At 37.0% G+C, this 23,168-nt stretch overlaps 1 protein-coding gene across 1 annotated transcript; it reads right to left on the minus strand.

Annotated features, from left to right (window-relative positions):
• Window positions 1-18,502: 18,502 nt before the first annotated feature.
• LOC137639575 (tigger transposable element-derived protein 1-like) lies at window positions 18,503-22,224 on the minus strand. Its single transcript, XM_068371837.1, has 3 exons — window positions 21,930-22,224; window positions 21,561-21,840; window positions 18,503-18,599 (listed from the first exon to the last, which is right to left on the minus strand). Exons 1-3 carry the CDS (start codon window positions 22,222-22,224, stop codon window positions 18,503-18,505), a joined length of 672 nt encoding a protein of 223 aa, XP_068227938.1.
• Window positions 22,225-23,168: the final 944 nt, after the last annotated feature.

Below are 23,168 nucleotides of genomic sequence, written 5' to 3' on the forward strand. Positions count from 1 at the left end.
TATATATATATATATATATATATAACTATTGAATAAGTAATGGGCCAAGAAATGATAAAACAAAGTATTAATTTTCTGAGGTCATTATATACGTAGAATGAAAAAGTATACATTATTTTAGCTATATAATTAGGATACATAAAGCTTTCTATTTTTATAGTTTTCGGTTTCTTTTCATTGACGTTCTTTTTCACTTTGGTATTAATATTGAATTTAAACTCTGCTCAAACAACTAAAGTGAAAACTGACCACTATATCAAATCGATGCTATTGTTTAATTTATTATAAACTGCACAAGGTACCCAGGTAATATGAATAAACTATTTCGTGACTTACTGTCGTGTCTCAAAGAATACCGTTATAGTAATTATAAGATCTAGCATCCAGGTTAAATTTACTCAATACATATATAAAACATACTTTATAGCTCAAGAGTCCTCATAATGATCGGAAGAAGGGCCCCCTATCTTTCTTCTAATTCTTCTTCTTCTTCTTTGAAAATTTCAATTACTTTCATAATTCTAGTCCAGATATAATAACGGTTTCTTTTCTTATCCGTTGAATAACAGTTTCTTCCATTATTGCTATTACATTTTCTGCTAAGGTTTGAAAAAAAAAATTCATGTATCTAAACTCTTCTCAAATGTCTTGCTAAGAAAAATCATTGCTACGTGTATTCAATCTTGCCTAACGAAACTCTTTTATACTACATTTTCGAAACTGCATTTTTCAGATTGGCATATCTAATGTTATTCTTTAACCATATCGTATTTATAAGAAAAGTAATTTAATTAAATTTCCTTTTGCTTTTTATGTTCACTAACGTGCAGTTCATCAGTGTTATATCCAAAAATGTACTTAAATATCAACAATTTTAATATTAATTTTTCAAACTCAACACACTAATAGTGATCATAAACTCATTTCCATGGGCAATATTGTTACTTAATTCTAAAATCTATAAACTAAAAACAAGAGCTTCAAAACTGTCACACATGCCTTTACATAGCTAATTTACACACATATGCATTTGCAACTTGCCCAAGTATGCACATATACATGCACGTACACCACTCACACACACACCCACACACACACACACACACATATATATTAATATATATATATATATATATATATATATATATATAGTGTGTGTGTGTGTGTGTGTGTACACATATGCATATATATGTATGTGTATGTATGTACTTTTGTATATATACATATATTCATACATATGTTGTACTTATATTTATTAAAAATATGTTAGATTTATTTTTACTCTCTCTCTCTCTCTCTCTCTCTCTCTCTCTCTCTCTCTATATATATATATATATATATATATATATATATATATATATGTATATATGTATATATACACATCTATGTATATATGATTTTCAGTTATTAAAATAATCCATAAATGCTTTTTGATATCGAAATCATTCTGCCACGTGATCACAGACCCGTGGGGAAATTCTCCTTATGATAATCACTCCCTCCTTGCCAAGGATTCGAACCTTATTACCAACTAGAAATAAAAGGTCAACGCTGTGTTTAGTCATTCGCCTATAAAGAGAGATGAGGGATGACTCCAACTCTGCATATATACATTATTCCTGACTATTTCCGCATGTGTTATTAAAACCGAAATCAAGTCATCTTCACTATTGTAAAGGATTGATAAGCAAGTAACATTTGATCATTTTATGATAACATTTTTTACTAGCCCTCTTGACCTTCATTTATTCATATAAACTAAATATAATTTTTTATATCAAGTTCATTCTTCCAAGCGATCTTAGACTCATTATTTCTATGATAAGTACTTCTGCACAGCCAAGGATTAGAACCATAGGGACAAGTAGAAACACAGGTAAGCTGTTGATTGGACCATCCAGGTATAAAGAGAAATGTAGTTCCAGGTAAGCAAGTAAAAAAGCCTTTCCTTTGTGGAACAATGTGCGTTGCACTAAACTTTATAAGGAATCAAAGTAAACTGTAAGTAATAAAAAAAAGGAACAACACCAAATATGGAATATTTGGAGATTTCCGGAGACGTAAGTAAACATCTGAAGAACATTTTGGTATGAATCTTGAAGAAAATCACAATGAGGGATTTAAAGATGATACAAGCTGAGACTGCCGATAGTATTACAAGTGATTAAAATGTTAATAAGAAAGGTCTCCTGCATGATATTCCTTAATATCCTATCTTATCAATGAGTAAACTTATTTTCTACAACATAGTTGACCTTAATCTTAATTTAGCAAATTCTATTAAATCCTTTTCTGGGCTCAAGCCATGTCGTCCTGATGGAAGGTTCCTAATAGTAGCTTCAAGGGATATATGTACTACAGTGATATTCCCAGAGAATTTACCTTTAGGTCTCCAGAATTCTAACTCCTGGCGCAAATATCCTTAACATTCTCTTAAGGATATCGCATAAATCAGGGGAAGTATATCTTGATATGACACATAGCGATCTTCACCCCGAATAGCGTTTTCGCTTCGATGGAGAAGAGTGGCAATTTTGGAAGGGGAGCCGTTATCAAGGTTACCCTATTTCCCATACTACTATTGAGTATCAAGATGGCGCCATATCCAAGATGGCGGCCATTCCTAATTTTGTAGCGAATTCACAAGGTAGTGTTCCCTGTTGATTTAACTTTTTCGATCGATTCTGCGAGGATTATTGTGCAATATCCAGCTTCTTTCGCCTTTGGAAAGTTGAGTATTGATTCTTTACAATGTATATATTTTAGATCCTGTTTCACAGTGAAATTAGAGTATTTTATTGTGCTTAGGAGCTAGGCCTGTTACCGGAGGCGCCATGGGAGCTGTCGTTCGATAGGCATGTATTATTTAGTTAGTACAACAACATTCCCGGTTGAAATAGCATTAATTAATTAATTAGGAAAGTTATTTAGGCATGTTATACTTGTAAACATATTTATGGTATGCATAATTTTCTTTTATCTATATCGATCGTATACGTTAGAGTTTCGGTGATTTAGGTAACCGAGATCTCGTCTCGCCTAGGTAACCTAACTTAGGCGATTTCGCATACTTTCTGACATTTCCCCGTTTACCCTCGTGTATCGTTTTATCAATTCAGGCGGGGATAGATATCTCCTAGAATTATTATATAAACCGATACTCATCTCCAGTGGAAATTTAAGTGTAATCTCACCTTCCCTCTGAGTGTAGCCTTAGGCTACAACCCTAGTTAGTCTTGCCTTCGAGTAGACACTCAGGTTTGACTGGACTAGTGTTTTCTGTCTCTTCCCTTGGCCGGCAGATAGCAGGCTTTGGGTTTCGGTCAGAACCTCAGAGTATTTGGTCTTTGCCGGCAGCCGGCTGGCAGGGTGAATAGTCATTCCCCTGCCGGCTAGGCAGCCAGCATTGGAGGCTAGTCCTCCCTAGGCCGCACTTGAAGTGGTTGTATGATGCCGCCACCTTCTCCCTGTGGTCTAGAAGACTATTCCTGTGCTCGCAGACCCTACGCTGAAGAATAGACATTTTTCTGCCGCCTAGGATGGCGCCGGCACTGGTACTCTGTTTCTCCCTTGTTGAGAGGGGGCAGCACTGCCGCCGTCCCCTTAACTGTATTGGCAGACCCTAGGCTGGAGAACAGATATTCTCCTGCCGCCTAAGATGGCGCCGATACTAAAACAGAGTTTCTTAGGGGTGTGGTATGACCGGCAACCTTGCTGGCTCCTTCCACACCTCATACAGGACCTTTTTCCCTCCCCCCTCTGTCCTTTAGTGATGGCCTTGCCATCGCAACTCTTTGGGCTGTCGTCCTGCAATCTCACCGATTGCCGGTGGGTTGCGGGGCCGGCCAGACTCCTACTTAACAGCTGTTGTCTGACTGCCAGAGGCTATGCCGGCTGCCGGCGGCCATGAAGGCTGACGGAGACCATGATAGCTGCCGGCGGTCATGCCGGCTGCTGGCGGCTAGGACAACTGCCGGCAGCCATGATGACTGCCGGTGGCTATGCCAGCTGCCGGCGGCCATGACGACTGCCGGCAGCCATGACGACTGCCAGAAGCCATGGCGGCTGCCGGAGGCCATGATAGCTGCCGGCTGTCGGCGGCCATGACAACTGCTGGCGGCCATGACGGCTGCCGGCGGCTATGGCGGCTGCCAGCAGCCATGATGGCTGTTGGAGGGAGTCTCTTCTGTCACCAAGGTTCTTCAGTCCTCCCTTGGACTGCCGGCCACAAGTACTGTTGCTGGGGTACTAACCCGGCCGGCAGTATACCAGCTGGGTTAGTACCCAAGGCCGGCGACGGCAGGTACTGACTCAGCCGGCGGCATGCCGACTGTACCAGTGGTGCCGGGTGCTAGCCTTCTGACCATGTGCCGGCCGGACTTTGTCGGCGATGGTACTGGTGGTTGGATGGAAGCCTGAATGATGCATTCTCCCCTTCCATTTGAACCTCCTTTCTAGGGAAAGGCAGTAAATTATATATTTATATTCTTATTTAGTGTATACATACACAGTAATAAGGCAGTCCTTCACTCTATGCTTTCTCTCTCTCTTTCAGCTAGCATGCTGACCGGGCTGTGCCGGCAGGGACTAGCTATGCCGGCTATATGCTGGCTTGATTACAGTATATGTTTATACAGTAGTCAGTATATTTGCAGTATAGTATATACTGCAGATAGAACACTATTGTATATATTATACTAGTAGTTATTTTCCAACATATCTTGGGTATCCTTGCCCAGGTGTTTGCTGAGACCAATCTTATATTGAAAGAATAGAACTTCTTCAATATTCTGATTAGAAATCAGTTTACGTTTTACCTTACAATATTAAATAAATTAAAGGGCCGTTGGTAGTACACTTTCTATCCTTAAAGGTTAGAACCCTTATCTTTGAGCTTCCCTGATCAGGAAACTCTATGGTTTTATTATTGGAAGAGAAGGCCACAGCAAATGGGCTGGGTAGGTTACACAAATATGTGTCTATTATATTTCCTAGTCCAGTCGGCGTCATGCCGGGTGGACCGTGCTGCCAGATGCTAGCCATACCGGCAGCACACCGGCTGAACTACAATATATAATTATACAGTAGCTTTTATTTTGCAATATAGTATATACTGCAAACAGAAAACTATAGTATGATTATACAGTAGTTAATTTCTAACATATCTTGGGTACCCTTGTGCAGGCTTCTGCTGAGACCGAACCTATATTGAAAGAATAGAATTCCTTCAATACTCTGATTAGAAATCAGTTATCCTTACCCCACAGTATTAAATAATTAGAAGGGGCAGGGGCAATGTACACTTTTTCTACCCCTAGGGGTTAGAACCCTTTCGTTCGAGTTGCCTTGATAAAGGAAACACTTTATATTTAATGCTGAGGGGAGGTAACAGCGATTGCTTGCAAAGGATACACAGTATGTGTCTCCACTATCCCTTTCTAGCTTACTATCCTAAGCTATAATAATTAAAAGATGACTATTACATATTGCTTAACAGGGGAGATAATCAATGTATACTCATTCTGCTTTCCTTTCTTTACAGGAGGAACCCCAGATGAAATGTGTTGCAGTCTTCTACTATATTAAGAGTAAGTACTTTTACGGTCATAATGCATGCAGGTTTCATGCCCCCTGCAATATTATATCCGAATCCCTACAATATTGGGACCTCCAAGTTTGCAATATCTGTCGGACATTAGTGTCCGAAGGTTTTGATAATCCCAAGTCAACGGAGTCTAGGGATGCGGCTCGTAAGAAACTACACAATTGGGTAAGAGGGTTCCGGAAGATCTCTCCGGGACCATACCTACCTAACGATAGGATGCGTAGCTTACTATTCCCGAGAGCAAGTAGGGAAATAGTGGTACCCCAGGCACGATTCGCACCTCCCTGCATCAAAATAGCCTTCGGGATGGAAGCCAGGAAGGCACTCCGGGAAGAAGTTGACAATGTCGTGTCGGAATTGTCTCCGTCTGGGCCGGCTCTGGAGCCGTTAACCTCGACATCTTCACCTTCTACCCCTCTATTAGACAAAATGGACCAGTTACTGGCCCATCTTACGGGTCTAATGGAAAACTTTCGCAAACAAGGCGAAACGGAGGAAGCGAAACTCAAGATAGAGCTCTGTGAAGCTCCACGTGTCGCCCCCTAAGGGTCATACAAGCGACCTAGAGACCAAGACCTCCCGACATGCTCCAAAACCAATCCCTGGAGGTACTTGGAGCTTATGCCGATTTTAGACGGCAAACTCTACATCTCGGAGAAGTTTTGGCCAAGCTTTAACGCTTTCCCTAATTGCTTCATTCGACTGAAGCATGAACCAACATCAGAAAAAGAAACGGAACTGAAGGAAGTCATGATTCTCGACCATGATAAGGCACAGGCTATCTTGTCAAGTAGCCTGAGAAAGGCGGGTTACTCGGTGTCGAAAAGGTTTACACCAAGTAAGAGATACCCTACCTTTCTTGCTCCTGCTTCAATAGCATTCCCCTTTACGTGGAAGGCATTTAAATCTGTTGCCAAGACAGTGTAGGCAGGCAAACCATATTCTGCACTTGAGGAGTGCAAGCTTCTCTCACTAGCCTTACCCATACAGGAGAAGGATTGAAAGGAAGTCCACTTAACCTTTTCAGTAGGGAAACTAGACCCGGACGTTGCTGGACGACAGTTTAGCGAGGAACAAGAGACAAAGGAGAGACTTGCAGCCTCCCTATCTCTACAGAACTGCATAGAGTTGCGTTCAGCCCATCAAAGTACCCCAGACATGCTCATGGTCTTGGCCAAAATGCATATGGCCACCTTAGTAAAAGACCTATATGCCTTTATGAAGGCTAGGAGAGCCTGTAGGGAGTTCGTGTTCGCTGCCGCAACAGTGAAAGATGAACCCAGGAATCTGATATCTTCCAACATCTGGGGTAGAAACCTCTTTACAAACGAGGTAGTCAAAGAGGTGATTGAGAAAGCCACCACGGAGAATAAGAGCCTTCTCCAGAAGTGGGGCATTTCTTCAAAGAGAAAGTCTTCCACGGATATGGGTCCCCAACCTAAAAGGAAGACGGAAAAGTCTGGACTTTTTCCTCGGTCTGTTCAACAACATCCCACAGTTTCTATGACCGCGGTGCCTCAGGCAGGCGGTCGAGGAGGTAAACCTTCTGATCAGTCGAAGCAAAGAGACGCTTCTGGTAGGAGGGAGGGTCCTTCAGGATCGCTGGACCTTCGATCCTTGGGTCCAAGGCCTAATGAAGATTGGACTAGGAGGGAAAATAGACATGCCTCCACCATCATATCCTCAACTCTTCCTACACTCCAACCCCGTTCTACAAGCGTATACCTTAGAGCTCTAGAGCATACAGATGGTAAGGAAAGTAAAGTCCATCGAATTCCAGGGAAAGCTGTTTGGTGTTCACAAGAAGGACTCAAGAAAACTCAGAGTCATTCTGGACTTGTTGCCACTCAACAAGTTCAAATAAAACAGCAAGTTCAGGATGTTAATCCTTCTGAACATAAAGACCATATTTCAAAAAGGGGCGTTCACAATCTTAATAGACCTGAAAGGTGCCTATTGGCAGCTTCCAGTCAGTCGCCCCTCTCCTCCTACCTAAGATTCAAGTTACAGAGGATAGCGTATATCCTAAGAGTCATACTCGTCGGACTAAACACAGTCCTAAGTATCTTCTCGGAATTGGTGGACGCAGTCATGCAATAACCATGCCTAGAAACGGTTCAGGTAACAAAGTACCTGGACGAAAGGCTGATGCAGGCAACATCCAAAGCGGCTGGTCTGCAAGCATCCAAAGAAGTAATCCAGTTCCTGGAACATCGGCGATGCAAAGTCAGCTTCAAGAAGTCTCGATTTTCTCCAGCTCAAAGGCTTCAATGGTTAAAAAACCATCGGAACCTGAGGTCACACTGTCTCTCCTTTCCCTTAGGGATGTAAAAGGAGATCGCAGGGTCGGTCAAGAGACTACGGTGATCAGTCAGGATTCCAAGATGCTAACAGGAAAGAGTTCTGAACTCTCACTAGTTCGCAGTAGTAACAGACCCAGTGCTAAGAGCACAGCTGAAAGATGCATTAAGAGCCTGGAAAAGATACGCATCAAACGCTCGAAAAGATCTAAAATGACTAATATCGGTCTTTCCTTGATCGCTTCCTAACCAATGGTTAAAGGCCAAAAGCCTATTGAGGACCGTGCCCTTGCAACTACCTCGACTATCGAAGATCATCCGTATGGATGCCTAATCGGAAGAATGGGGTGTTCACTCCCATCACAGGAAAGTCCAAGGGGTTTGGTCAGTTCTACCCAAGGCCATGGTAGTCCTGTTGAGGTTGGGGAAACTCTCCACGCAGATCAGGCCTCCTCAGGCTGATCTGGGGCATGAAAGCGGTAATGAGATGTCTGAACCGACAAGGCTCGATATCGTCCCGTGTAGTCTAGGTGATGTTAGCCATCCCTTACCTAAAACGATGGTACCTATCAGCAGTTCACGTACAATCGATCCGCAATGTGACAGCGGATGCTCTACTCAGACTCAAGCCGATAGATTCAGAATGGTCCACAGACGCAGACCTATTCTCTCCCAGATGAGAACAAGTCCCCGAGCTGCAGATCGACCCCTTCATGATGATCGTCATCAAGAAACTACATCAATATGTAGCCCCATACGAGGATCCTCTAGAGGAGATAACGGACACCACGTCTCTAGTATGGAAGGGATGGACTCACGAATTCCTGTTCATTCCATCCAATCTCCTGCTGAAGGTCCTCAACACGCTGAGACCCTTCCAGGGAGGGGCAGCTCTGGTGGCTCCCAAATAGCCCAAGAGCAACTGGTTCCCTCTAGTGAAGAAACTGAGGCTGAGGCTGGCCCTAGTACTGGAACCAGCACTATCTAAGAGGGTTCAGAAGTTAATTGCCTTCGATTCATCACAAAGAGCCCAAACTCTTCATTTCATGATTTTTTCGCCCTAGCGGTTAGGAAAAGATTTAGGATCTCAGAAGGCAATATAGAATTCTTAGAAGAATACAAGTCTAAGTCAACTAGAAGACAATATGAGTCATCTTGGAAAAAGCGGGTTGCTTTTGTAAAAGCAAAAGGACCGAAAGAAATTTCAATGAACTTCTGTCTGTCCTTCTTTGTCCACCTTCATAATCAAGGTCTGGCAGCTAATACGATAACTATGTGCAAGTCAGCCTTGACTACACCTCTTCTATATGCCTTTCAAGTGGATCTGGCGAATGAAATCTTTAATAAGATTCCGAAGGCATGCACAAGGCTTAGGCCTGCAGCACTTCCGGAGCCCATCTCATGGTCTTTGGACAAGGTCCTACATTATGCATCATCTGTGAACAATAAAGACTGTTCCCTCAAGGATCTAACCCAGAAGGTTATCTTCCTGTTCGCTATAGCCTCTGGGGCTAGAGTTAGTGAAATAGTAGCCCTATCTAGAAATGAGGGCTACATTCAGTTTACAGAGCGGGAGAACTGAATCTCTTTCCTGATCCAACCTTTCTCGCTAAGAACGAGCAACCCACTAAAAGATGGGGTCCCTGGAGAATCTGCCCTCTGAAGGAAGATGTCTCTATGTCCTGTAGAGTGTCTAAATGTCTATCTTCGTAGAACTTCAGATTTCAGGGGAGGACAGCTCTTCAAAGGAGAAACGTCTGGATCGAACTTATCCCTAAAACAACTGAGGGCGAAGCTCACCAACTTTATTCACAGAGCAGTTCCTGACAGTACACCCGCAGGTCATGATCCGAGGAAAATTGCTTCATCACTGAACTTTTTCCAGTATATGGACTTTAAGCGTCTTCGCTCATATACTGGATGGATATCATTCAGAGTGTTCTACAAACACTAAGCTAAGCAGGTCCAGGAACAGAAGCACTATGTGGTGCGGCAGGTAGTGTATTAAAACCTATCGTCTAATTACTGCGATGAACAGTTAAGTGATTGGGACGATCAATTAAAGGGAAAAGGTGTCGACACTTCCGGTGTGATACCTTTTAAGTGAGTGTTACCATGGTGACACTAAGTCTGTTCAAAATCTCAGGTGTGGAATTATACAGATAACGCTTGTACCGTGTGTACGTAGTACACAGTGTTGATAGGATACAACATTTACATAAATTATAAAAGAAATATTTATTAAAATTTTTCAGTCTTAGAGTGGCACTCATCATTTCTTCCCTTTCAAGGGGGAAAAATAATTTCTTTATACGTTGCATGTATAATTCTTTTAACATGTTACATTCGTTTCACTTGTTATTCCATTTAGTCATTTATTAGAAATAAATGTTTATTAGAATATAATTGCGTCCTACTTCACCGGGCAATTTGCACATTAAAGATGCCAGAGTTCTTTGATTTACTCATTTAAGTAAACCTCTTATCATTGTATTCTTACAAACAATGGATATAGTGGACACTGATATTGTTCCGACAATATATACAAACCGTGAGACCGTTTGTATACCACGTGAATACTTATGTTTGTTCATACAATATATGCTAACCTTGAGGCCCCTTTTCTTCTGTCTAGTGTGACTCTTCCCTGTAGGGGGCAGGAAGCACTAACATTGTCTATGATTAGTGATAATGACGGATAACGGTAGCGTCATTTGTCTCAAATGGTCCAGATGACCATAGAAAAATTGTCCCAAGGTTAAGGCACCGATGAAAATCCACAGATATAGTACTTTTTAGTACCTTCTAGTAATGCTCTGGTAAACTTCCATCAGGATGACATGGCTTGAGCCCAAAAAACGTTTTTTGAGCGAAGCAAAAAATAAATTTTTGGGTGAGATACCCATGTCGTCCTTATGGACCCACCCTCCTTTTTCTATAGAAAAGGCCCTTGCAGAATCCTTCCCGAAACTACTATATCTGTAGCACCATGCTCAATGCTACAAGGAATGTCCTCCATCTTGGATATGGCGCCATCTTGATACTCAATAGTAGTGTGGGAAATAGGGTAACCTTGATAACAGTTCCCCTTCCAAAATTGCCACTCTTCCCCCTCGAAGTGAAAACGCTATTCGGGGTGAAGATCAGTATGTGTCGTATGAAGATATACATCCCCTGATTTATGCGATATCCTTAAGAGAATGTTAAGGATATTCGCGCCAGGAGTTAGAATTCTGGAGACCTAAAGGTAAATTCTCTGGGAATATCACTGTAGTACATATATCCCTTGAAGCTACTATTAGGAACCTTCCATCAGGACGATATGGCTATCTCACCCAAAATCCGTTATTTCCCCCAAAAATTTTACCCTCGTTTCGCTATAGAAAAATAAAATTGAAGTCGGAATCTCGGTTAAAATACTGTCTATTTTATTACTTAGATAAAATCATATCATCTCGAAAAATAATATCACCCAGAGAAAATCTAATTAAAATTTCATCATTCCTAAAAATCTAACCTTATCTACTTATAGAGAATTACATCAAAATATTATCCTCTTCAAAATTATTAGCCTTATTTTGCTATGAGAAAATTACCATACCCAAAATTGATAACCTTATTTCACTCAAAAAAAAAAAAAAAAAAAAAAATCAACTAAAATCTCAGCATCACCAAAACTATCACCCCATGTTGCATTCATAAAATTGAATGAAGTCTTATCATCCCCAAAATCATTACCTTTATTTTACTTACGGAAAAGTAAATTCAAATCTTTTCCTTCCGAAAATGTCAACCTTATTTCTTTGACAGAGTTATTTTGTGGGGAAGTTTACTTGCTTGTTGCAAGCTGACACTATCGACACTCAGGTCCAGGCGATTGGTCTCTGTGTTGATTGATTTTATTGAAAACCTGTTCGTCTGTCTAGGGGTCTGATTCGATATATTGCAGTTGCCATCAATAACGTTCATATATATAGAAAAATGGAAAGAAATGCTGTGGCAACAGTGCCATATACAATATTTCCTGATTGGAAATGAAATAAGGAGTAACAAATAAAAAAAAAATAAACACTTTCAATTCAATTTAACAATTTGTCAGTTTAGGACCATTGTCTAGAATTTAAGAGAATGAAACAAGTACATAAATAACAACACAGCAATAAAGATAGAAAGAATATAATCATAATGACAATGATAATTGTAACAGGAATATTAATGATACCAATGTAAGAAAAGATTTTTTTTATAGCACCTTATTATAGAAAAACAAAAAACTTCAACCTAGAGGACTACTGGCCCCTTCGTAGGAAGAAATGTAAGTGATCTTATATCACTTCTAACGAAGGGCGCAGGAGCGCTCGAAAGCTAAAGTTTTCTCTATTGTCCTAATAATATACTGCAAAAAATATATAAAATAAAATCTTTTCTATTTTCTGCCTTTGCTAGAACTTGGTTGTTCATTGTATGTCAATAATAATAATAATAATAATAATAATAATAATAATAATAATAATAATAATAATAACAATAATAATAATAATAATAATAATAATAACAATGAAATTGAAAAAAATTAATAAGAAAAATAAGGGATTTCTTTTTTTGTTTTTTTCAGTGTATCACAATTATATTTTAGACCTCGGCTTTATCATTCATATTGCAAGCTATAAATCCTTTCTTCGAAATAAAATTTGCTACGTCAGTTATAATAATAGTGCAAAGAGAAATCAGGATTAATAAATCAAATTGTGAAACAAAACTCTGTAATTTACATCATACACCACTGGTCATAGGTTTAGAAATAAAAATAAAAATGTATACCAGTGAATTATATTTTTCAATATATTTTCTTTCCACATTTTTTACCCAGATGTATTAGATAAGATATCACGTTTTTCACAGAAACTCAGAAAAAAAGGTCGTCTGCAGACCTGAACGAACATATCAAAGAAATGAGTTTGCTGTGTTAGGCACAACTGAGTTATTCGTTCATGAAAATCTCTAATCAAGCAAAAAGCAGCTACTCCTTGCTGAAAGGAGACCAGATATGGGATTCCCGGTTGCAGCAAGAAATATCATTGAATATGATAAAAGGAAGGCAAACTCTCGCTGGATCTCGGTGCATTAACGCAATTAAAATTTTCTTGATGATACTTGTTGTGCTATGTTCACCTCATATCTTATTAGTTTTCTTATTTTTAGCTAAAATTTAGTAAAGTCAAGTTTTCAAAAAAATGTTTCATTTTTTTTTTCTTTTTTTTTTGTATATTGAATTAAAGCGATAACAAGGATACCATATTGTATGCTGTAGAGGGAACACCATCAAAATATTTGAATTTCATTCTTTTAACAATGTGGCCGAAATATCTGACAGAATTTAGTTCTGAAAATTATTCATTATCAAAGGATACAATGTAAAAGAATCTTGAAAAAAATGAATCTACACTGTAAGCCTAACAGTAATTCAAGAAAACATTTTTTTTACAACATGAACAAAAGAGTGGGGAAATGAAATGATAAAACAGCAAGTGTGAAAATTTACCTCGTGTAAATTCATGTGCTTCCACCACAATACGAACCATCAAACTACTAAGATTTTTTGCTTAATATTTCTATAAGAAATATTTTCCCTGAGGCAATTCTATTTTGTCATGATGAACTATAGAATTAATGTTATGCCGAAGACTATCAGCACAAATGGCATCGTCAACGCCAATACTATAATTAGCATCAAAATATTACAAGGTTTATACATTTCATATGTATGGATATTCCATAAAAAATATGTTTTGTTGAAATAAAAACCTGATAATTTGAAGTAGATAGAAGTTCATGTTTATCTTGATATAACCATGCTTTTCAAATTAAATGCTTCACTTCCTAGTATTTTACAATTCATTTCCCTTAAACAAATGAATGCATATTTTACGACGAGGTTTTTATTGTTCCTGACTTTGAAAATCAGCGTTTTAATTGCGTTAATGCATCTGGATCCTGGGAGGATTTCTCATCATTTCATAAAGCTCGAATCATTATTTGTCGCTTTCAAACCACTTATTTCACGTTATTTTGTTATGAATTTCCAGCTGTTAGCTTGATTAAAGATTGGTCTGCATAATGCTGTTACCTAAAGTAATACCAGCATGATTTTACTTTTCTTGTTTTCTTGTCTATAATTTCGTTTTTATTTTATATGTGATATCACATCTGAGATTATCAGTACATTCTGATTGACCTTTGAGTCATACGCCTATATCCAGAAATTACAGCTATTTATTTCATGTTACGGGATATAATTAAAGCAAAATGTAAATTACACTCTATAGTCATGGTACAAATTGATCAGTGCGAATGAGCTATACTACCCTGACATATTAATTTGATATTTGATTTTCTTATTAAATAAATTCCCTAACAGTAACAAATATTCAATTTTTTTACGGCTATATCTTGATTCATTTATAAATAACTACCTTATATACCCTTAGATAGAGAAAATACTCATTGATTCACAGTACCATTCATTCAATTATAGTTCAAACAGGTTTGAATAATTATCCACTGACTAGAATAGTGAGCGAATGTGTACCAATAAGAACTCTTGATAGGAAAAATAATTTATGTGAAAATAGAAGACTTTTCTTATTAAACACAATTACAAGAATGTATTGTGGGAATCTGATAAATTGTATCCAGAATTTGACAGAACTGTCAGAGTTATGGACATTATGAAAACGGCAGTCATGGGGAAACATGTCGCTTAACTTTACATATACAGCATAAACTTCTACACCTACTGATTATAAGTCTTTAGATCCAAATATTGTTATTATAAGCGATTATCCATTATCAAGAAGAGTTTTCTCCACAAATATTGTTCAATCTTCGAATACAAAGCATTAGTATTTTATTTTATTTTCAACTATAATCTATTTTTCATTAAGAACAAACATTCCCTAAAGTTTACTACCTATTCCAATGCACCGCTATAACACCCACTGCATTACTGGCATGTAAGACTAAATTGAAACTGTCACACGCAACATTACTACTATGCAGTTGAATTCATTTTTTTAAACTACGTAGTTATATGTGTTTGTTTGAAAGAAAAATAAAAAAAATACCCTTTATATGGTGGGTTTTCTTTTTCGGGAGAGGGGCGTTTTTTTTTTTTTTTTTTTTTTTTTTTTTGCAAGTGAGTGTTGAATATCAGGGAATCATATCACCATCTAACTATACATCTGTTTTCAAATAAAATATTTTGTAACTGGTTTCCCGTTATAAAACGTCAACATCAACTTTTATTTCTACAATTTTTCATTTTTGTTCTCTTACCCGATGAGGGGTTTTGCTGCCTCTCTGTAATATCATGGATTAATCAAAGCAAAACTTTTTGGAGCTAAAATACGTAATGGTGAGCATTTGTTGACTAAATTTCATGATTGAATATGAAAGTTACATTCTATACAAAGGATTTTAGCAACTTATCGTTTTTCATGGTTTGCTATAGATTAGTTTTAAAATTTTTATCTTTTAAGTAATGTGCAGATATTTTTGTATCTCATCAAGTTAAAAACGATCATCACAGAACCAGTCTCAAATATAACGTTTAATCTTCATACACACATACATAGCCTTCATTTTTTCTTGAAATTATGCCGTTGAATATAATTGGTATTGATAATTGTAACTTAATATGGTGTATATGAAAACAAAAAAGATATAATAAGAGTAATTTCAATTCTTTTGCGTTTTGCTTAGTACAATTAACCGTTCAAAATTGAAGAATAGTAAAGTCAATACATCTTTTAGATATTGTATTTGAAGTTGATATCTACTTTGACATGGAAATATATATTTGATAATTTACCTTAATCACTTCTGTCTATGAAAATTTTAAAAATAAAATTACGAACATTTACAATAGTGTCATTAACATACTCTAAAATGCAGGTATTTCCAGCACGCATCGTGTTTTTTACCAAGAACTTGTCAATATTTTATATAAACCATTGTAGAACTCAAGACTCTATCAGAAAAACCTAGTCTAAAAAAATTATGCTCTATTGTTAAATGATACTGAAATACCTAATGCATATACATTCCTTAATTCTTTATTGCAATAATATGGATCATAATTTTCCTTGAATGTTTTTGATAACTGACTAATATGTAATGGAAAATAGAATGAAGACACGTATAATAAAGGCATGGAAAATCGCTTTTGTTATTGTTTCTGTCAATTCTGAGGTAAAATATGCTGCATCCTGATTTCTTTTCGTCCCACTCGTAGTTGTATAAATATAATAGGAAAAAATCTAATGTTGTTGGTTTACTGAGTAAGGAAAATGACAAATGATGTAAAGATATTTTCCTCCTTTAGGAAGGTTATGAAAAATTAATGCAGCACAAGGTACTACAGTAGTCAGAATAAGAAACATAAGGATAGAAATCTTTTGATATTTCAAAGAATAGCAATTTCAGGAAAGCACGTGAAATATATACAAAGTTGTATCCACAGCAGCAATAAAGTTCACTTAAGATACTCCTGATAGTAATATAAACAACATTGAAATATGTTCACTTGAAAAACAAAGGATATATAAATAAAAGCGTTCAATGGATACAAAAAGGAAAGTTCATAATAAAACTAACTAAGAGCACTATTATAATGAAAGAATCTTTAATCAAGCAAATAACATTTATCTCTCGGGCAAAACGGCTTCCGACTCACACAGCTAAGAGGCACCCGAGATAACTGGATTTTATGTGAGGGAGAATAAATCCTCAAAGCAACACAATGCATCAACGCAATTAGAACGTTGATTCCCAAAGGTCAGAGAAGTATCTTTCCTGCTTTTTTCATCTTGCACATTATCTTTTATTTGCATGTTTTAGCAATTACTATCTTAGAAGTTTACAGTTTAATAAATAAAGTAAAATCAACTTGAAAAGTTGATTACAAACGACTAGGATTTATATAACATATCGCAAATCTATTGATAAAAGATTATGGTCTTATTTGAGATGATATAGAAGGTATATCCTTAATGAAAAGATTATAAAATTTTAAAGGTTAAATAATTTTATTATGGAAATCACTCAGATTCGTGAACAAAGTCCCAAGGTAACAACAATTAATTTTATGATAATTACTTCTCGTAGGGGAAGGATTAAAATCTTTGTGGCCAAGTGGAATAAGGGTTGACTGACTATTTACACCTAGGTGGAGTAAATTCTGTATTAAGAAGTATTGTGGCTTGATACGTAAATGTATTAAACTTACGAGAGTTAGTGATAAAATTACCATTATTATCAATGTGTTACAAACCTACGAATGATGAGTTGATTTCGATTCTAAGTAAAAAACACTTGAATTTAACAAGAATATGTCAAGCAGAGTTGCAATCAACTCTTATCTCTCTTGATAGTCCAGTGTTTTAAACAGTAACTTTCATCTTTATTTACACTCGGTGGCAAAGGGCTGACTCCTTGCGCGGCCAGAAACATTTATCATTACAAGAATTTCTCCTGTTGTCTGTGATCCCAAGGCAAAGTAAAATTGATATAAAAAGGTACTTACGATAGGGATAAAATTATCATATATATATATATATATATATATATACACAAACATACACACACAAACACACACACACACACACATATATATATATATATATATATATATATATATATATATATATATATATATATATATATATATATATATATATATATATAGTTACGAAGCTAGTCTGGTGTAGAGTAAATACAGTAGTTTATTGATGATTTTATCTATATTTTATTTGTGCATTGAAGAGAGGTTAGCCAACTCTTAAAATGAGTTCTCTTCTTATAGATGTAAGTATATTATGTAAATTACCTTCTTTTTCTTTGACTAAAGCTTTTCCCGCTATGCAGGGTCGCTAATTCCAGAGAGCTGTTTCAAATTTCTTCTGTTTCTGATGTGCTCCACTGTGAGATCTTTCTTCTCCATATCTGCTGTTACAAACTCCAACCACCTTCTCTTTGGTCTCCCCCTCCTCATCCTACCGGGAATATCCATCTTCAACAACCTCCTCCCAACATACTCCTGGTCTCTCCTCATTACGTGCCCAAACCAGTGGAGTCTCTTTTCTTAGATTTTCTTTGAAATCTCTGTAACCTTTGTTGATCCCCTTACCAAGTCATTCCTAACCTTATCCAGTCTCATGATCCCAACCATTCATCTTAGCATTCTCATCTCTGCAACATCCATTTTCTTCTCAAAGATCTTTTTAATGGACCAGGGATGTCATGGCAGGTCTCACTACAATTTTATGTACCTTTCCCTTTATCTTTAAGTTTATCCTTCTATCACACAGCATTCCCGACACTCTTTCCCAATTAATCCATCCAGCTTGAATTTTACTGTTCACTTCCGTTAGGAGCTCTGCCATTTGCTCCACTTATGACCCTAGCAACTTGAACTTTTCTTCCTCTTTACTATTTCACCTGGCAAATGTATATCATTCAATTGGTTCTGCAGGTTGCAATACATATACTCTGTTTTTGCTCTACTGATCTTTAGCCCTCCGCTTTCTAATTCCTCTCTCTACCTCTCGAGCTTCCCCTCCAATCCTTCTCTGGTTTCATCACACAGAGCTATATCCTCTGCCAACAGCATGGTGCATGGTGACTGTTCCCTCACTCTTTTAATAATTACATACATTGCTATATTAAACAAGTAGGGGCTTAATGACGACCCCTGTGGGAACCCAACACCCACTTAAAACGTCTCAGTCAAACCAACACTCGTTCTTATTTGTGTGCCTGCTTCTTCATACCTATCTCTGATCAGTCTAATAAATTTCTCTGGTGTTTCCCTATCTCTCAAACATCTCCATATCTCATGCCGTGGAACTCTGTCTTAGCCCGTCTCTAAGTCAATAAATACTATATGTAATACTTTTTAGCCTTCTCTATACTTTTCCATCAACTGCCTTAGTGAAAACATTGCATCCGTCGTGCTTCTGCCTGGCATAAATCCAAAGTGCTCTTCTCCAGTCTTGGTCTCTTCCCTTATCCTACGCTCTATAATCCTTTCCCAAAGCTTCATAGTATGTGGAAGGATTTTTATTGCCCTATAATAATTACATTAATGTATATCACACTTTTCTTTGAATGTGAGTATTAAATTGTGCAAAACATTCGTCGTTATTTTCATTGTATTCTTTATTGAAGTTAGTATATCTGAATTTACGTTATTTATAAGAATTAACCTTTAATTTCACATATTTATGTTATGAAGTCTTACATAATCTGTTCGGGGTGTTATGGGACCATATGGAATATGAACATGTGCTTATGTAATGTTCTTTTATATTTTTATGAGGTATTGCGTCATGTTTGAAAGAGAATGCGCAATTGTTTTGGGTACCATGTGCATTGGAATTTTCCCCAAAAACCTAGTGAAAGGATGTTATCTTTTTTTCTATTTCGGGGACAAAGGGTGGGCGGAGCTAGCTGACTGAGAGAGCCGTCTGGTGTTGCGTGAGTACACGTTTGAGAGAGTGATACTTGGTAACTTTGAGGCCTTTGCCCGGTCACCCACACTTCCCAGTTATTTGGGATGTTTCTGGAAGTAGCTAAGTTTCATATATAAAACCAACCCCCACGGTTAGATAGACAGATAGAGATCTCCAACCTTAAGTTCACCATCTCCCCTCTCTATTACTCACGCACGCAGCTCAGGGTATTGTTTTAAAAGTGGTCAGTACCTATAGTGTGTCCTCTCCAAAGTGATTTTGTGCCCTGCATATATCACGTGTAGTGAGTACTTATAAAAATTATTTTAGAGTTTTTGTAAACGGTCCTATTGGAAGGTTAAGTATTTGTATTGTGATCCGGTTATCTATTTTTCATTAAGTGTCAAACTTAAATATTGTATTCAGATTTAATTTCTAGTGAAACAAGTGATCGCATAATTTTCATAAGTGTTATTTCTTTTCTTGGTCTGGTTTGTTCAGATATAATAGTTCAAGTCAAGTTAATATATAATCTCAGATCGTAACATTTTTCTCTTTATCTAAGTTTTGTTCCGACTTCATATTTCGAGTGATTTATTTGATTTATGTAAATTCTTTCATAGAGAATTAAAGACGCAAAACCTTTTAAATTATTCTATAAAGAACCAATTGCCTTAAATATAGTAATTCAAATAATCTTCAATTTTCTTTGCGATAAACAATAAAATTATCTAAAAAGTAGAAACTAAAACTACAAGAGTGGAAAATATATGGAAAATCTTAGAGCCTGGTCATTGTTAAACTAATCATATATATATATATATATATGTGTGTGTGTGTGTGTATATATATATATATATATATACTTTATATATATATATATATATATACTTTATATATATATATATATATATAGTGTGTGTACAAAATTTATATATTCATGCAGATACATACATTGTCTACATATATTATATAAATAATTACATATATATACATATATATATATATATATATATATATTTATACATATATCTATACATATATATATATATATATATTATATATATACATATATATATATATGTATATATATATATATATATGTATGTATATATATATATATATGTGTGTCTGTTTGCGTGTGTATATATGTATATATGTATGTATATATATATATATATATATAAACTATATTTATTTATACACAAATAATATATATATATATATATATATACTGTATATATGTATATATAAATATATATATATATATATATATATATATATATACAAACTATATTCATTTATATAAATTCAATATATATATATATATACATATATATATACATATATATATATATATATATATAAATATATATATATATATATATATATATATACATAAACATACAGAAATACCTTGAGATACAAGTTTAATCTGTCCCGGGACCGAGCACGTATGTCAATTTGCTCGTATCTCAGATGATTTTTTCCCATATAGAATAACTAATAAAAAAATAATCCGTTCCCACTCTCTGAAAAAAACCCTTAAAAGAGTATATTACAGTGGAAAAACATGTTTTTAATTGTTGTAATCAACGTGCTACGCTAACAAAATAACAAATAGCTATGAACTGATTATAATGCTCAATGAAATGTAACCTTATTATGGAGTTCTTACCTTCAAGATAGACGGTAGCGGCTAACAGCGGTGTATGCAGAGGAGGAGGAGGGAGAGAGGACGGGAGGAGAAAGATTTGACTGCAACACTTTCGGTACGCAACACTTTTGTAACACTACGTAACATAACCTTAACTTTAAATTGAACTTAAATGAAATTAGCAACTTTAAATTTAGCTTAAATGAAATCAGGTTACTGTACACACACTTAAAAATAAAATTTTAATCTTACGTTACACTAAAATTAATTCTAGTTTTGTTTTCAATTTAATTTTTTTACTTTTCTTCTTCTGGCTTTTCTCTTTTTGCCTCGCTTTTACCTGCACTTTTTGACGGCCTTTTTAAAAGGAAACTATCTAGGGATGTTTGCTTTTGTCTCCCCTTCAAAATGTTGCTAAAATGACGCACGCCAACTTGTCCGGGTGCCTCTTTTCCAAAAAATTAGAAAACTCCTGCCACTTCGCTAACATGTCTTTGATTTCTGCCGTAAAAAGGTGGCCCTCATCTTCCCCCTGCTCCTCACTACTGAGCTCCTGCAACACCTCCGAATGTTGCATCTCTTGGATCTCTATCAATTCCTGTGTTTTGAGCTCTTCTGGATGCTCATCAACAAGGTCATTCACATCTGCCTCGTCTACCGCTAGCCTCATGGACTTTCCAAGAGACATGATCTCATCCATCACAATAGGTTCGGGGTCATCAGGGTCTGTCGTATCGAACCCTTCAAAGTCCCTCTCAGCGACGGAAGCTGGCCACAATTTCTTCCATGCTGAATTAAAAGTTCATCTTTTGACACCCTGCTACGCATCATCAATAATTCTTAAGCAATGGAGATACTGAAATGTTCCTTCCAAAATTCATGAAGGGTGAGATTGGTGTTGTCTGTGACATCAAAGCATTTCTTGAACAAATGCTTCGTGTACAGTTTTTTGAAGTTAGAAATAACTTGTTGGTCCATGGTCTGGAGGATTGGCGTGGTGTTGGGCGGGAGATAAAGGATCTTGATGAACCTGAACTCATCATGAATGTCCTCTTTGAGACCAGGAGGGTGACCAGGGGCATTGTCGAGGACCAGGAGATATTTCATTGGCAAGTTTTTCTCGGCCAAATATTTTTTGACTGCCGGATCCATTCTGTGAAGAAATGCCGCAAAACCCAAGCCTTAGCAATAGCGCGCCACATCACTTGCAGTTTTTCTTTCAAGACCCTTTGGCTCTTGAAAGCACGTAGGTTTTCTGAGTGGTACACCAGCAGTAGCTTGACCTTACAGTCACCACTGGCATTGGCACACAAGGCTAGAGTTAACCGGTCCCTCATGGGTTTATGGCCTGGTAGTCTCTTCTCCTCTGCTATGATGAAAGTCCTCCTGGGCATCTTCTTCCAAAATAGGCCAGTTTCATTGCAGTTGAAGACTTGTTGGGGGTAGGAAGCCATGTCGGGCGATAACCGGGGCAAAAGTTGTGACGAAGTCCGCCACTGCTTTTGAGTAGGAACTGGCTGCTTCCCCATGCGTCACAACCGAGTGTATCCCAGACCGGTTTTTTAAATTATCCAGCCAGCCACGACTGGCTTTGAAGGTTTCCGCTGCCGTCGAAGTCTCCCCACTCTTGGCTGCTTGCTTCCCTTTCAAGTCATCATAGATTCTGCTGGCCTTTTTACATTTGATCGTCTTGGTCACGCTATCTCCCGCCAACTGTTTCTCATTTATCTATAATAAAAGAAGCCTCTCCATATCGTTGTGAATATCACTACGCAGCTTGGAAAGGATTGTTACTCCTTTCGAAGGTTTGATGTGCTTTATAGCATCCTTCTGCTTGAGGATGGTACATGTAGTGGATGTACTCCTCTCATATTGGTGCACCAGTTCAGTCACTCTTACGTCACTCTCATGTTTTTCGATTATTTCATGCTTCATCTCCATTGTCATCATACACTTTTTATTTTCACTACCCTTGTTTGCACTCGCTTGCTTTGGACCCATTGCTTATTGAATGAATTATGCACTGATTAACGCAAAAAACACGTAAAAAAAGCAAACATTACGGCCGATGCTCGGAGATAACTTTATGCGACGGA

Source organism: Palaemon carinicauda, chromosome 4, assembly GCF_036898095.1.
Source record: "Palaemon carinicauda isolate YSFRI2023 chromosome 4, ASM3689809v2, whole genome shotgun sequence".
Taxonomy (NCBI): domain Eukaryota; kingdom Metazoa; phylum Arthropoda; class Malacostraca; order Decapoda; family Palaemonidae; genus Palaemon; species Palaemon carinicauda.